The sequence below is a fragment of the Sebastes fasciatus genome, chromosome 22 (assembly GCF_043250625.1).
Source record: "Sebastes fasciatus isolate fSebFas1 chromosome 22, fSebFas1.pri, whole genome shotgun sequence".
NCBI lineage: Eukaryota > Metazoa > Chordata > Actinopteri > Perciformes > Sebastidae > Sebastes > Sebastes fasciatus.
This window is the reverse complement of record NC_133816.1, coordinates 5,802,247-5,817,352: the sequence shown is the minus strand read 5'-3', so window position 1 is coordinate 5,817,352 and position 15,106 is coordinate 5,802,247. Positions and strand designations below refer to the sequence as shown.

At 42.3% G+C, this 15,106-nt stretch overlaps 1 protein-coding gene across 2 annotated transcripts in view; it reads right to left on the bottom strand.

The window, feature by feature from the left end:
- Window positions 1–15,106, bottom strand: part of dhx15 (DEAH (Asp-Glu-Ala-His) box helicase 15) — a 33,004-nt gene that overhangs the window by 959 nt on the left and 16,939 nt on the right. For both annotated transcript variants that reach the window (XM_074624490.1, XM_074624489.1), the window contains exons 7-13: window positions 11,419–11,505; window positions 10,921–11,070; window positions 10,326–10,434; window positions 4,832–5,023; window positions 3,722–3,844; window positions 2,355–2,545; window positions 1,276–1,445 (exon numbers count right to left, since the gene is read on the bottom strand). In XM_074624490.1, coding sequence (XP_074480591.1) covers window positions 1,276–1,445; window positions 2,355–2,545; window positions 3,722–3,844; window positions 4,832–5,023; window positions 10,326–10,434; window positions 10,921–11,070; window positions 11,419–11,505 — 1,022 coding nt within the window. The remainder of the gene's footprint in view (window positions 1–1,275; window positions 1,446–2,354; window positions 2,546–3,721; window positions 3,845–4,831; window positions 5,024–10,325; window positions 10,435–10,920; window positions 11,071–11,418; window positions 11,506–15,106) is intronic.

The following is a 15,106-nucleotide window of genomic DNA, read 5'->3' as shown; positions in this document are numbered from 1 at the left end:
AGCTTTTAGCTTTAATTTAGTGTGCAACACACTGGCCACATCACATAGCACCTCGTAACCGATGCCTGTGGTACACACTGGATGTGCCGTTCAGACAAATAAGTAGTTAGGCTAAGGGGACCTTTGTTGCATGTCACACCCCTCTCTCTCTCCCCATGTTTCCTGTCTCTCTCTACACTGTAAAATAAAAGGGAAACACCAAAAAATGGTGAAAGTAGTCAGGGTACAATAGCCAATTTGTGCAGATCCAGAGAGCAAATGTGATAAAACAGCTGCTTTTCTGAAGCACTAATGACGCTAACGGCATGTATGCATTAGAGGCTATTCCATCATGTTTTTCATCCCTCTCACGTGCGTCTGACAGAACAGATACGCTTCTATTCTAATCAACCAGCTTGCGCTACACGCGCATGAACGTGACCCGAAGCTTATTTTTTTGTGCTTCTATCGTCTTCCTTTCTACACGAAAAAGTACACTGGTTTTATGTTGGGCTCTAAGCGTTGCCAAAACGCGGGTGACCTACACTCAACACTGTGCCTGAACACATCCTGTGTAGACACACATGGAACACTCAAGCTGCTTCTGCTGCCCAGGCTACACCTTCTGTATAGATACGGTGTAAGAGGCGAATACTGATCGGGTTTACACAGAAGACAGCAGGTGTGGGTGTTGACATGTCATACGCTACAGGTGTGTGTTGCCCATTAGGATATTTATATCAATACTGAGAGAACAGTGTGGGATTTGTATCCAATTCCAGAAGACGGACATGTATTGGATTATTTTTTTTCAAAACTGTCCTCCCACAACATGCTTAACAGATGTACGGACGCACACAGAAACACAAAAAGACACTAGCAATTCAAAAGAAATACAGTAAAAAATAATATATATATGTATATTTTTTAACCAATACACAGGAATTGCAGAAATCCAGGGTATAGAGGAATTGTGTGCAGAAATCCAGGGTATTTCACACAAAGACAGTCTTTGCACTAGTCTGCTGCACTATCACAGATGTACACAAACAATAAAGTGATCATGAAAAAAATATATATAATACTTTATCCATTAGTTAAGCTTACAAAAGAAAAATCATACATTTTGAGATTTTTTTGTCCTTTCACTCACTTATAAGGTAAAAAAATAAATAGATAAAATTAGTTCAAAGAACTTCAACCACCATTTGCAAATTAAATGTAATGTTTCTTTTCTGGTAATTATCTTTAAAAAACATCATTCCTATGAAAAATGTAGCTAGAAATGAAACTTACCACTCCGGCTTGATGTCGGTGCACGTGCGGATGTAATTCTTGGTGGTGAGCACAAACTCGTTGTAAAGCACCCACTCCGGCTTGTGGTCCAGCACAGTGGAGGGGTGCAGCTGTACGACTTGGTTGTCCTTCGCCGTCAGGTAATGGCCGGTGCGTTCCAGGTGAGCGACCTGTTCGCAAACACGGAGGGAGAACGGGGTCAGTTCCAGTAACGAACACTCTGAAATCCAGCTCACAGAGAGAAAAGACATAACAAACATATATACCCTTCATCGGTGCTTAATTCAACATCAGTCTGTAATTTAACTGTACAGACTCATCAAAATCTCATTAGTAAATTACTAATACTTTGCTACAGAAGCAGCCCGACGCTGAAGACAAACTTGTCTGTAACCGGGCAGTGAGCGATCTTTCTCTACTTTGGAGATGCTAGGTAAAGCTGCTGTGGCTGTTGTGATTAACCAAGGCAATCAGTCTCAATAAAGGCCTTTCCCAACAAAGTCATGATCTCACAAATGCTGCGAAAGCTCCAACATGAGCCGCAAATTTGTCTCCAAGATAAAGGTTAATGTTGACAAATATTTAAATATTAACACCATAATTCAACTTGTCAGGTCGCTTGTTTCAGGTAGCCCTGGAAATGGCTGCTCGTAAAATGCCATTTGTTTCCCTGAGCGAGGAGCAAATTGACTTGATTTCTTTTTATGTGTTTAAAACAAAGCAGCTCTCTCTGTGTGTGTGTGTGTGCGCGCGCGCGCTTTAAAAGGTGGTTATCCATTACAATTAACATCTCAGCTGCATTTTAAGTCAGTACTGGGCTTTGCACAAAAACACTTCTTTTCAAATGATCAAACTCAACAAGGGCAAACTTCAATGAGCAGTGGAGCTGGATATAAAGACTGCATTTGGACAAATAACGAACAAAAAAAATAATAATGATGCATTGACATTAAAAAAAAGGGAAAAAAAGGAAGATTAAATAGCTACAGTTAGCAAGCTCAAAACTACTATAGAATAAAACAAACAAAATATGCTTCTGTGAGCAAAGAGCTTCCCCAAGGGACCCTGATGTGACTGACCTGCATGAAGAAGCCAGTGACCAGCGCGCGGCGGATGTTGGTGTAGTAGTCTCTGCTGTTAAACTCGGTGCTCCGCCGCGGCAGGTTGAAGCGGTCCATGATCCTGGACAGCTGCTGCCGTACGTTGTCTGCCGACATCAGCGAGCGGTAGTTGACGAAGTTCTCGTAGCACCACTGAGTGGAGTCGTGGTCTGTGTGAGACGAGGGCAGTTTGGGGTTAAGCACTAAGAAAGCCAACGTTAAACTCTTTAAAGAGGACCTATTATGCTTTTCCCCTTTTCTTTAGTGTGTTATATAGATTTTGTGCATGTAAAAGGTCTGCAAAGTTATAAAGCATAAAGTCCACGCCAAAGGGAGTTACTCTCCCCCACAGAAACACTGCTCCTGAACTGCCTGAAACGCCTTGCTTGGCATCTTATGAAACTAGAAAACCTAAAGAATCTATTATACTAGTTTGTCGTGAAGGATGTTAAACTACACTCCATACTGGCTAAATTTTGGCTAGGAAAAACTGGCATGATCATCAAGATATGTGAATGTAAATGGGTTCTATGGGTACCCACGAGTCTCCCCTTTACAGACATGCCCACTTTATGATAATCACATGCAGTTTGGTCATAGTCAAGTCAGCACACTGACACACTGACAGCTGTTGTTGCCTGTAAGGCAGTTTGCCTTGTTATGATTTGAGCATATTTCTTACGCTAAATGCAGTACCTGTGAGGGTTTCTGGACAATATTTGTCATTGTTTTGTGTTGTTAATTGATTTCCAATAATAAATATATACATACATTTTTATTAAGCAATCATATTTGTCCACTCCCATGTTGATAAGAGTATTAAATACTTGACAAATCTTCCTTTAAGGTACATTTTGAACAGATAAAAAATGTGCAATTAATTGTGATTAATCATAGACAATCATACGATTACATATTTTAATTGATTGACAGCCCTAATGCAGTGGTTAGCACTGTCGCCTCACAGCAAGATGGTTGCAGGTTCAAACCCGGCCTGGGGCCATTCGCATGTTCTCCCCGTGTCTCCCACAGTCCAAAGACATGCAGCTTAATTGTTGACTCTAAATGTCCCGTAGGTGTGAATGTGAGTGTGAATGGTTTTCTGTATGTGTCAGCCCTGTGATAGTCTGGCGACCTGTCCAGGGTGTACTTCGCCTTCACCCAATGTCAGCTGGGATCGGCTCAAGCCCCACCGCGACCCTGAACAGGATAAGCGGCTACAGATAATGGATGGATGGATGCTGGATGGATGACAGCCCTAATGTAAACATGTTCTAGTAGAAACTCCAAATACACATAATAGGTCCTCTTTAATGAAACCAGTGTGCATGAAAAGGGCCACTCACTTTGTTTAAATGCGTGGTAGACGTTGAGCAGCGTCATGTGGTCTCCGTCGATGTGGGCAAAGCGCATCTTGGACTCGTCGGCCACCTTCTTAGCCTCCGTCGGTCGGACGAAGCACTGTGGGACTAAACAAGGTTGGTATAGGCCCCAACACAGCCGCCCATAGGGATAAGTTAAGCAAATCCCACAGAGAGGAACAAGGCCTCAGCTCAAGAGAGGCACAGAGCACTTCACAGGGGCACACTGTATTGCGAAGTGTTTTTATGGTGGAAAAGAAGAAGAGGAGGAGGAGGGGTCAAAGAAGGGGAGAAGGACGGGTTCATACAAGATATAGCAAACATGTGACACCCATCTTATAGATGCGATACTGAAGCGAGATAAATCAGTGACGAAGAGTTCATCTAGAGGACTCTGGTCTCCCCTCTGTGAACTTGCTCTGGGTTGCTTAATGTCAAACCTGCTTAATTGTGGCTTTAATGGGTAAAAGGGCTGTGTTTATTGAGCCTCGTGGTCGGCTGCTGTGGCGGCACCATTCTCAGGTGTACTTTCGCTGCTTACTCTAATGAACTCAGCAGAAAAAACCTGCCGTCCTGGAACACCTGCTTTAAGTGCACACCACGTCCAAACAGCTAGTTAAATCCATTTCCCCCACTCTCAAAGACCCTCACGCTCCCTTCAAAGGCGTCAAGATTCATCTCAATGAGCAGCATTCTGCTTTGGCAAGCCTAAAGTGCAATTACTGCAGTAGCATGCTGGTGCTGCTCCAGCTACACCTATACATTTTGTACAGACATGTATTCCCCCCTCCCCCCTTCCTCACAAGTAATAGCTGACACCACGGACTTTATCCCCTACTTGCCTTGTAGTTAACTTCAGTTGGTGCACTTATTCGGAGTAGTTTTCAACTTCTGCGGTCTACTCTATCTATTGTTGTGAGTAAAATTTGATAATGAGGGCTTAACTAAAATAAAAAGAAGGGTCAAAGAATGCAAATACATTTAAAAAAAAGGGAGAAGCTGCCGTGTATATTTCCTTAAAGCTCATTTCTGAGCACAGGAAATGGAAAGAGTAGCAGCTCAGACCCACACAGCGGGCCAGGCCCTGAGCATTACCTGACAACATGGCAGTGATGGAGAGGATCTCGTTGGAACAGTTGAATTCACAGCTGGCGATGACCATCTTGGCCAGCTGGGGGTCCAGGGGGAACTCTGCCATCATGGAGCCCAGCTCCGTCAGGTCGCCGTCGTCATTGAGCGCTGCCAGGTAGTTCAGCAACTCCAGGGCTCGCATCAGGGTCTCTGGGGCTGGAGAAAGACAGAATGGGGGAGAGAAATGGGCCATTAACAATGGTCCAAGCCCACGGGGCAATGCACACACACAGATGACAGCAATTTCCAAAAATGTCATTTTATCATCACAGCAAAACTTGAGAACAATTTGGAGCCTTTTCACACACAGGATTGATTAATACTCATGATAGTTAACTGAATATCTTTAGAGTTTTAGGTTGTTGTTGAAGGAGTCACCTTGGGTTCAGGGTTATTATAATGGACAATTAATTGAGAATAAAATCGGCAGATTAACCAATCGTGAAAATAATCTGTAGTTGCAGCCCTATTTATGTGTTTGCATCTTCACAGTCAAACTAAATAATACATGTGTCTACTCTGGCATTAAACATTAGATCAAACTAATCTATTAAGGATGGTCTGACACTCTTTGCTGCCAAAATTAAAGATTTATGTTAAATTTGGCTGGTCGAGCATTTAGAAATCAGGCCTCATTTCTTGTTTGTGTCTTCAAAATCTAATTAAATTTGGCTTTAAGACTGAGGAATCTTGATTTTTTTTTTTTTAAACTATCAAATGTGAAGTATTCTGTAAAGACAGAATATACAATGTGCAAATGTTCACATTCAAGCTACTAAATGTCAAATACAAATGGTGGGAAAACTCAATTCAAGGTAAAAACACAAATTGCAATTGATTTCAGCTGTTATATACTAAAACTTGCTTATTAGCTCAGTAAAGTAGGAGATCTGCAACCTGAGCAACCACATGAGAGGAGGCCCTGCTGTACTCAGACCTTCAATAGAAGACGGATGCGAGTTAAAGGTGCTAAATACGGGATTAGGAGCATTTCTATTGCATCGCAATGGCTCTCAACATGGCGACAGCGAGCCAGTGGCTTGCAGCTAACGGTGCTAATAACGGAGAAAGTGCTGACAGAGATAACAGTGTTTACCTGAGGGGAACCCGGAGGGTGGGCGCTACACTTCCGGGACGGCGTTATCAGCTGTAACCGCTGTATTAGAGCAGTGCAGAACGGCGGCTGTGAGCTAGCCAGTGGGGCACGCTCACATACATGTAATAAAAGCATGCGCGACCGGTCTGGCTATGTCAACAAAATAAGGAGAAGCTCGGACTACAACACACACAGAGGGAGAGTGACGTCATTCTCTGCTCAGGTAGACGTTACTCCTCTATATCTTTACATAGCAAATAGTTGTTTGATGCTATATTAATGCTCTGGATATCGAATAGCACCTTTAAGAAAAGACAGACACTCGAACAAACGGAGGCTTTTTAGTGGCGGGGAGCATGAGGTCAATCAAAATGAGAAGGCTCTCTGTGTGTGTGATGACCGGAGTTACGCTAGACAGCAACTTAGCGGAGAAGTAATCACAGCAGAGCTCATTTTTCATCCTCCGCTCAGGCAATCCTAAACAACTAATGCAATTACAGGGGAACTTTCTACTTAATGCTTCAACACAAAAGGCTTCCACCATTTGGTTAAAAGATTTTTTCCTCCAGATGCAATTATTGACCTTTGGCTCCCGAGAGCTGAAGCCTAATGACCAGTTGCATGTTAACTGAAAATTAGCTTCAAGCTCCGTGTGCGGTGCTCGTTCACTTTCGTTTCTCTCAAGTGCTCCCCAAAAAATTCAATTTCAAACAGCAGGGAGGCATTTTTTTTTATGATTAACAAATATTGATTTGGGGCATCAAAGCTACTTTTTTCTACACAAAGTGAGCGCTGGCCACATTACTTACCACACCAATGGCTGGTGCGGGGCTAAACAAAAGGTGAAAGTCTGATTTCCAAGTACTGCTAGCATGATAAACCAGTGTGGAAATTCAATATATACACAACGCGGCTCATCAGAAAGTAAGTATTGACTGCCTCAACACACAAGAATCCGATATATTAACCAAGGGCCAAATCAATAAGACAAAAGGCTAAAGGTACATTAAACCACATTGGCTTCGAAAAGGTACTTCTTTGGAAATGTCACCAGGCAAATGAATCCCACCCAGCCAAGTCCTTGTGTAAATCGCTACTGATTTCTTTTGGATTTTCCATTTGGTTGGCTTGCTCACGCTGTTCGCTCTTGTGTTTAGTGAGCGAGGAGCGAGGTGGGCAAAGAGAGAAATAAACTACACATTTGAGCATACCACGGTAAAAGGAAAATCAAGGTTCCCATTGAGATTATGGACAAGCTGAAATGGAAAAAGCCACTGGCTTTTGGGGCTGATGTTGATCATCAGGGAGACAATACCTAAATGAAATCCACCCGACTTGAGATATAAACATCAGGGAACAACAATAAAAACATGTGTTAGCATGGCATTAACCACAACAAACACTATAGCCTCAAACCAGAGGGTTTTGATTGTGACAATTACAATGTCCACCTATCCACTGGGGCTGTGGACTGGCAACAATCTGGAGATACAATATCTATCATGATACAGGGGTTACGATTCAATTAGGGCTGTCAAAGTTAACGCGACAATAACGTGTTAACGCAAATTTGTTTTCATGCCACTAATCATTTTAATGCATTAATACAACTTGCGATTAGGTTGTAGTGGGCTCAGTATTGCTCGAGTGAATATACTGGCATCATATGAAACTAGAAAACCTAATGAATCCATTGGTACCAACCAGGTCATACTAGCTCGTTGCAAAGGAGGTTAAATAACGCTCATAACCCTTGACCTTTGACCTAAAGATATGTGAAATAAATGGGTTCTATGGGTACCCACGAGTCTCCCCTTTACAGACATGCCCACTTTATGATAATCACATGCAGTTTGGGGCAAGTCATAGACAAGTCAGCACACTGACACACTGACAGCTGTTGTTGCCTGTAGGGCTGCAGTTTGCCATGTTATGATTTGAGCATAATTTGTTATGCTAAATGCAGTACCTGTGAGGGTTTCTGGACAATATGTGTCATTGTTTTGTGTTGTTAATTGATTTCCAATAATAAATATATACATACATTTGCATAAAGCAGCATATTTGCCCTCTCTCATGTTGAGAAGAATATTTGAGTTCTTGACAAGGTACATTTTGAACAGATTTAAAATGTGTGATTAATTTGGGAATAATTGCAATTAACTATGGACAATTATGCGATTAGTCGTGATTAAATATTTTCATTGATTGACAGCCGTAGAGTCAATATATTGTGATATATTACGATACTGTAAGCAAGGACTATATTGCAATTTCTTTAAATCTAATTTCAGGAAAGTTGTCATACTATAAAAGAACACACCGCCATATGCATAAAATCTGAAACAGTGGGATCTGCATTTGCATTTATCACAGTCCCTGTAACATCCAGCATCATAACACTACTTTGAGAGGTCGCACATCTTTGCAAATGAAATTAAGTTTTGACTGAGTTAATCTTTGCATGTAAACTATTAAAAATCGCTAGTGTTTTTGAGAATAGATACGGTATCACAAAACATATCGCGATACTCGATATTTTCTTACACCCCTACTATTCACTCATTTGGGATTTGAAACATGCCAAAAAACGATTAATAAAGCAGTTCAACCAACAACAAAAAACTTGAAATCTCAAAACTCATGTAAAGCCGTTGTTTCGTCGTCTATTTCTTGACTCTCCAGAGAAGCTTCTCTGACCTGTCCATTTACTCTGAGGTGGGCCTTTGACACGGCGTATCAAAATTGATCCACTGTAACTAGATGCTATAAAGCTCCTGTCTAGGAATTCTCACAGACTCAAAGCAGACTTCATCCAGTGAAAACAGAAACTAGCTCCGGCTTCCAGCGCACTCAGGAGCTAGTTAGGAGAAACCTTCTGCCGCGAGTGGATCAAATAAATAAAAGAATCCTCCCCCTTTCCCTTCACCCCACTGTTCCCAGTTAGACCCAGCAGACAAGGCCAATCCCATATGTTGACGCTTACCCTTGCGTTTTTGTGAGAAATGTGGGGGTGGCGGTGGAGGTCAGTCACGTTTCACTGGAGGAATATAAAGGGAAGGCAATAGCCAAGGTGATAGCGCTGCTATTGATGTAACCAATTTCATTCTCAAAATGGCGTTTGCCACGGTGGACGGGGAGAGATGGGTTTAATCTCAGAGGTGAGATGAAAACTATATTATGGTGAGAAAAGGGGGGGAGGGAGGGAGGAGGTTAAGGATAGGGAAAGGAGGGGTGGTCTCCGCGGGAACACACTCCTGGAGAACGCCATAACTTGGCACCTCAACGAGACTAGGTCTGTTTTTCTGGCCTAGATCCAGCATGATTCAACTCAACTTCAAACTGCATAACACCACTGTGTAATCCATGTCTGTCAGGGCGCTTATACTCAAATCTCCAAACATTCACTATGCAGTATTTGATATCTGCCAAGATCATTTTTATCTTTGCTTTGTCGTTTTCCCCAAGCTCTCAAGTGACACAGCCAACCCAGATTTCAAACAACCACAGTTGAACTAAATGTTGATTTTATAGCAGTTTGTAACGGCTCTTTCAGATTCAGATGTCACTGATCAAAATCAAGATCTCAATATGATCTGAGATTGAAGTTATAATCCTTCAGATTTCAGTCATGGTTGGTTTGGTAACGCTGGGTCACTGCTGGCAACAGCAAGAGCAGTTTGAAACTACCTTTAATGTTTTGTAAATGAAAAACATCTGTTGTTGCCTTTGTATTTGTTAGCATATCTAAATTGTCTATAGTGTATGCATGAATTGGTGAAAATAAATACAATAAAACTCCAGAAAACACTCACTTAGCGGCTACTCTGTAGGGTTGTAACTAACGATTATTTTAATTGTTGATTAATCTGTTGATTATGTTCTCGATTAATTGATTAGTTGTTTGGTCTATAAAATGTAAGGAAACAGTGAAAAAATGTTGATCAGTGTTTCCCAAAGCCCAAGATGACGTAATCAGATGTCTTGTTTTGTCCACAACTCAAAGATATTCAGTTCACCGTCATAAATTAGTGAAGAAACCAGAAAATATTCACATTTAAGAAGCTGGAATCAGAGATTTGTAACTGTTTTTTCTTAAAAAAAATACTCAAACCGATTAATCGATTATCAAAATAGTTGGCGATTAATTTAATAGTTGTTGATTAATCGATGAATCATGAAAATCTTATTCATGAAAACCTTAAGGCTTATAACTGTAAATACATTTTAAATGATTTGTTTTTGACATGGAAAGTTTGGAATGCAAAGCAAAACAACATAAAGAACACTGAACATACAGTATAGATGTGTATTTGTAAGTAAAAAAAGAAGAAAAAAGGTTCATATTTTTTCCCTACTAACCTGGAGGGTCCATGAAGTCGAAGTGCACCAGGTCGTCAATACCAAGCTTCTTCAACTGCAGCACCACAGAGCCCAGATTAGACCTCAGAATCTCCGGATACGTGTTGTCCTGTGCCGGTTGAGAGGTACGAGACAAACCCAAGGAACAATTCAAAATGAATTAGTCAGGGTGCTTATTATCTCCTCATGCGTCGCTCATATGTCAACTTGAACAGGGACCGGGAGTCTAGGGCATTTGAAGGGCTATTTAACTTGTTTGAAAAATTCCCTTTGCCACTCAGCGTGACGTGAAAGAATTAGCCTGTTAAAGTGGAGAACTGGGCCTCCGCAGGTTCATTTGTCACAAGGTGGCTGTTTCGTTAGCATAGGTTTAGGTTATGAGGAAGGGTGGAGGCGGCGCTGGCTTAGCAAGAAGCTCCTGGAATTGTAATTCAGCTGAACTGGGAATCATGGATTCTAAGCGCAAATATTGCATAATAGAGAGCTTTTCCAGCTAGAGGGCTGCTTTGGGGGAATACAAAGTGCTCGTGGCATTGAAGAATGTGAGAATCAAACACCTCGTAGAATTTCTAACCAGTTTCAGATTGTTTCTTACCTGCATTTCTGTCTTGTAAGCCTTCTCTGTGTAAAGGCGGAAACACTTTCCTGGGCGTGTCCGTCCGGCGCGACCTGCCCTCTGCTGGGCCGAGGCCTTGCTGATGGCTGTAACCAAGAGGGATTCCACTCTGATACGTGGGTTATACACCTGATAGGAAAGATGAATTTCAGGTAAATAAAAAAAATCAAACTTCACTTATGGGAGATTTTTTTTTTAGGAGGTAGAAAAGAAAAAAGTTAAGCGCATACTAACACCCTCAATCTACTATATACCACCACCATAATGCATATATAATCTCTTTTTGCACCATGTGTATGACTTGGCTCCAGGCTGGTGAAATGTCAGAGGGATAAATAACTGGCTTTTCCATCTTTGCCGCTGTCAGGTGTGCACTGCTGTGTTTATCTGGGGATTCTCAGGCAACAGGCGCAGATGATCGCAGCAGATAGAGAGTGGTGGGAGAAGATAGGTGGCGGGGAGAAGAGGGAAGCTAACCTTTTGCTTGGCAAATCCGGGATCAATTACAAACACCACGCCGTCGATGGTCAGGGACGTCTCAGCGATGTTTGTCGACACGACAACCTGTGGAAATGAGAACGGAGGGGGTAAGAAAATGATCCACCCGGGGTGTTTGGAGAGACTGACGAGACCTCAGACTCTGGTGCTAGACTTTGCATTCAAATATTTTTAGTCAGTTTTACATATAATCATCAGTTATTTAGGAAATCCATCCCAACATGCAAGCATTCAAATCCAGAGAAATCAACAACTTTCACGGATTAAAAGGTAGTTTCTTCTGTTGAAATATTAGAAAACAAAGAAATAAAACTGAATTTGGATTGCTATTCAAGTATTCAAAAGTGCTTTGTACAATCATAAAGCGTAGTGCTTTCCTACAGTGGAGCAGTTCACAAATCACAATCCTCCTTAAGCACGAGTAAAAGAGAGACAAACAAGTGCAGATACTGGCTTTTGCTTTAACTTGAAAAATATTCCATGATGTGAGCCAGTTGACTGAAGAAGCTTGTAGAGATGCCACTACAGTGCACTGCACACACGCTGCCTAATGCAACCCAACAGGGGAGTACCACAACAGTTTCCGCAATCAAGTTCAATGTGCTTTCAACGTATTTGTGGAGAGAGCTGGCTCGGTACTCAGTGTCCCATCCAAATGCATTACCTCTGGCCCCTTTTTTGGGTTATGTGAATGTGTGTGAGTGAGGCTGGGGGTTGTGTCTGACTGTCCTCAGCATGCTAGTGGTTTTGTTGAGATGTCAGCTCCCCTCTCTTGGAAGAGTTTTTCAAAATCACAGAAAATCGTTGATGTAATGGTTCCCTCTTAGGTGGCCTGCTTTTTGCTCTACAATGGTTACTGCTTTCATACAAGCATCTTCTCTTCCCGCACATGTGACCAACAATCTGTCAAGTGCGACTAAACATTTTCATTGGTCGCACCGGTGCGCCTGACATTTAGCAGGTCTGTCTCTGCGAGTGTATGTGTGTAGCATTATTTATTTCCCCACCGGCCCATAGGAGGAGGTAACCGCTCCGCCACCTGTCTCCCCATGTCCTCGGTAAAATGCCTAATCCTGACTTAACATCTTCTGCGGGCGCGCCTAAATGTATATGCTGGTGCACCTAAATGAAAAAGTTAGGTATACCAGTGCAACCAATGTAAAAACTCTACACGTTGCTTGAAATTTGTAACACTGCCGTCAGCGGACATGGCAACCCTGAAAACTAACTACAAAGCAAGGAATCTCTGTCCGTCTGTCCTTCGCATACATCTGGGTGTGTTTTTTCCTCGTAAACCAGTGTATTTCACCAATGTTTTTGACAGCGAGTAGCCAGGCTTGGGTGTGTTTTTTCTGCATTTTACCAGTCTTTCTGAGTAGCTGCTTGACTTGGGTGTGTGACACAACTATGTCATGTCAGGTGTATTGCTAAGGACCCAAGGAAGCGCAGTGTCGAGGGTGAAGTTGTTTGTATGAGCGGATCTTGCGAAAGTAGCAAGGAGCAACACCACAAGCCAAGCATTCGACCCGTTCTGAATGGGCACTGCACTAGTACTTACAAAGAGCTTTTGAGATTTGACAGTAACTAGTTTAGTTAGCTAGTAGTTGTAATTAGATTATTCCAGCATGCGGTACTGAAATATTAAAATATGTACGTATGTGCACATCCAGTCCACGTAAAAACTAGTGAGACAAGACATGGGGGATTTGTTTAAAACAAAATGTATCTAGTGTTACAATAAAACACTACATTTGGATTTGTTGTCAACTCAAAGCAGACGATGCATACACCCTGGGGTGCAGGTGTTATGAAGTAGTGAAAGGACCCACCAAATTTAAAGCTGGATTTATACTGATGCAGAGGGTTAACAGGAGTCCCGCTGTAGATACCTACGGTGTAGGCTTTGATTTACAGTTCAACACTGGATTTCCCCTGTTGGTGCCACCACCACATCACTAGTTGGATGTACCGTATTGCGCTCTAATTATATTCCCCACAGTTACTGTGTTTACATTCCTTCATTCACTTTGTGATATAGAGCGACTGTGAGCTATGCATCTAGTTATAGAGCTGGAGTTACAACCATGTAACTTTTACTGCACTTTGTCTCATTACTGAATAAGAGAATATTGCAAATACTACTACATGCGAGTACCCGTACGTGCCGGTCTGATGTACGGGAGTTGAGTTAAGCATCAGTGAAGATGTCATTGTATCTTTGCACAGAGAAATTCTGCAAGAAGAGGAGACACATAGGAAAAGCAACGTGGGGAAACTGTGAACCTGCACCATCTCCCAGTCTCAGATCTTTTTCTATTACAATTATCCCCTATAGCAAGGCTGTCTATGCGAAATGACAGCTGAATCTGAGCAAAAAAACTCAAATGAGTCACATCACCCTATGGGTCTCTTGCTGTCAGCATATACACAAACAGCGGGAGGAGGGGAGGAGAGGAAGACAGATTTGCAGCTGCTCTCACGCGAACCTTGACCGCCGCTAGGGCGAGTTCCCCTTATATAACGGTTTAAACAGACCGGACAGAGAGACCCTTTAGATTCATCATAGCGCTCAAGACTGCGGTGGCCGTATCATAGCCCACTCTACTGGCAACTGCCACTCCACTGTCAGAGCTTAATATGCAAGTGGGTGTTTGGAAAAACGCCTCTCCACACTTCAGTTTCCCCCTGCTCACACTTGTTCAACATCTACCAAGATTGGAACACGCTGTAGGCTGACCTAAGCAGTCATTTGGTGGTCGCCGTCTGCTTTCTTTGGTAGTTCCCATGATGAAATGCCAAGCACAAAACCAAACAGTTCTCTGTAGTCTTTGCTGATACAGGTCCACACAACCAATTTTGCACACTTGACACACTTCCTTTGTAGCCGTGCCTCTTCAGCTGTCTTCAAGCTGTGAGCCTTACAGACTTTTTAAATCCCACCTTTTAAGTGAGGATTTCTCTCGAGCCTGAGAATGCCTGACTGTTTAGTTATTAATGCCAGGGAGGGACTTTTTTTCCCCTCATTCAGCCCTTGACCTCGGGTAATTCACCTGTCGAAAGACACATTCCCCTTAGTATTCAGGCAGAGGAATGAAGAGATGGCAATAAACGGCCTTATGAAACTGATCAGACGGCAGTATCTGGCAAATGGTTGGGTTGTTGTTCGTGTATTTCTTGGATGAATGGCTGTCTGGATCTGATTGACATGAGCACTCCATGACAAATGTGAGTTGCTTAATTTTGATAGACAACTGAAAATAATAATTATGGGCTGTCAATATTATAACCAGCTTAGCAGGAATACACCAAGACCAACTGCTTGGTTCAAAGGTATAAGATGCACATATAGCCCATTTCCACAGGAACATAAAGGAACCATCTGCTTAAGCCGGATATATACTTGCTTTTAACTATGCATTTGCTTGCGTATGATGCCGCCTCACGTATCCTGCATCCGGTTGGAGTGTTGGTTGTGTATGCAGCCAAAAATCAACAAAACGCGAACGTGAGGTTAAAAAGCAAGTATATCTCCGGCCTTAGGCCTAATAACTCTAAATCCAAGTTCCAAGTATTTCAGGGGTTGTCGCCTGGCAGTGCAGTCAATCATGATTGGTTGAGCAGAAGAGTCGTCACGTCACAGCAAAGATGACTACAACAAACACAGCGA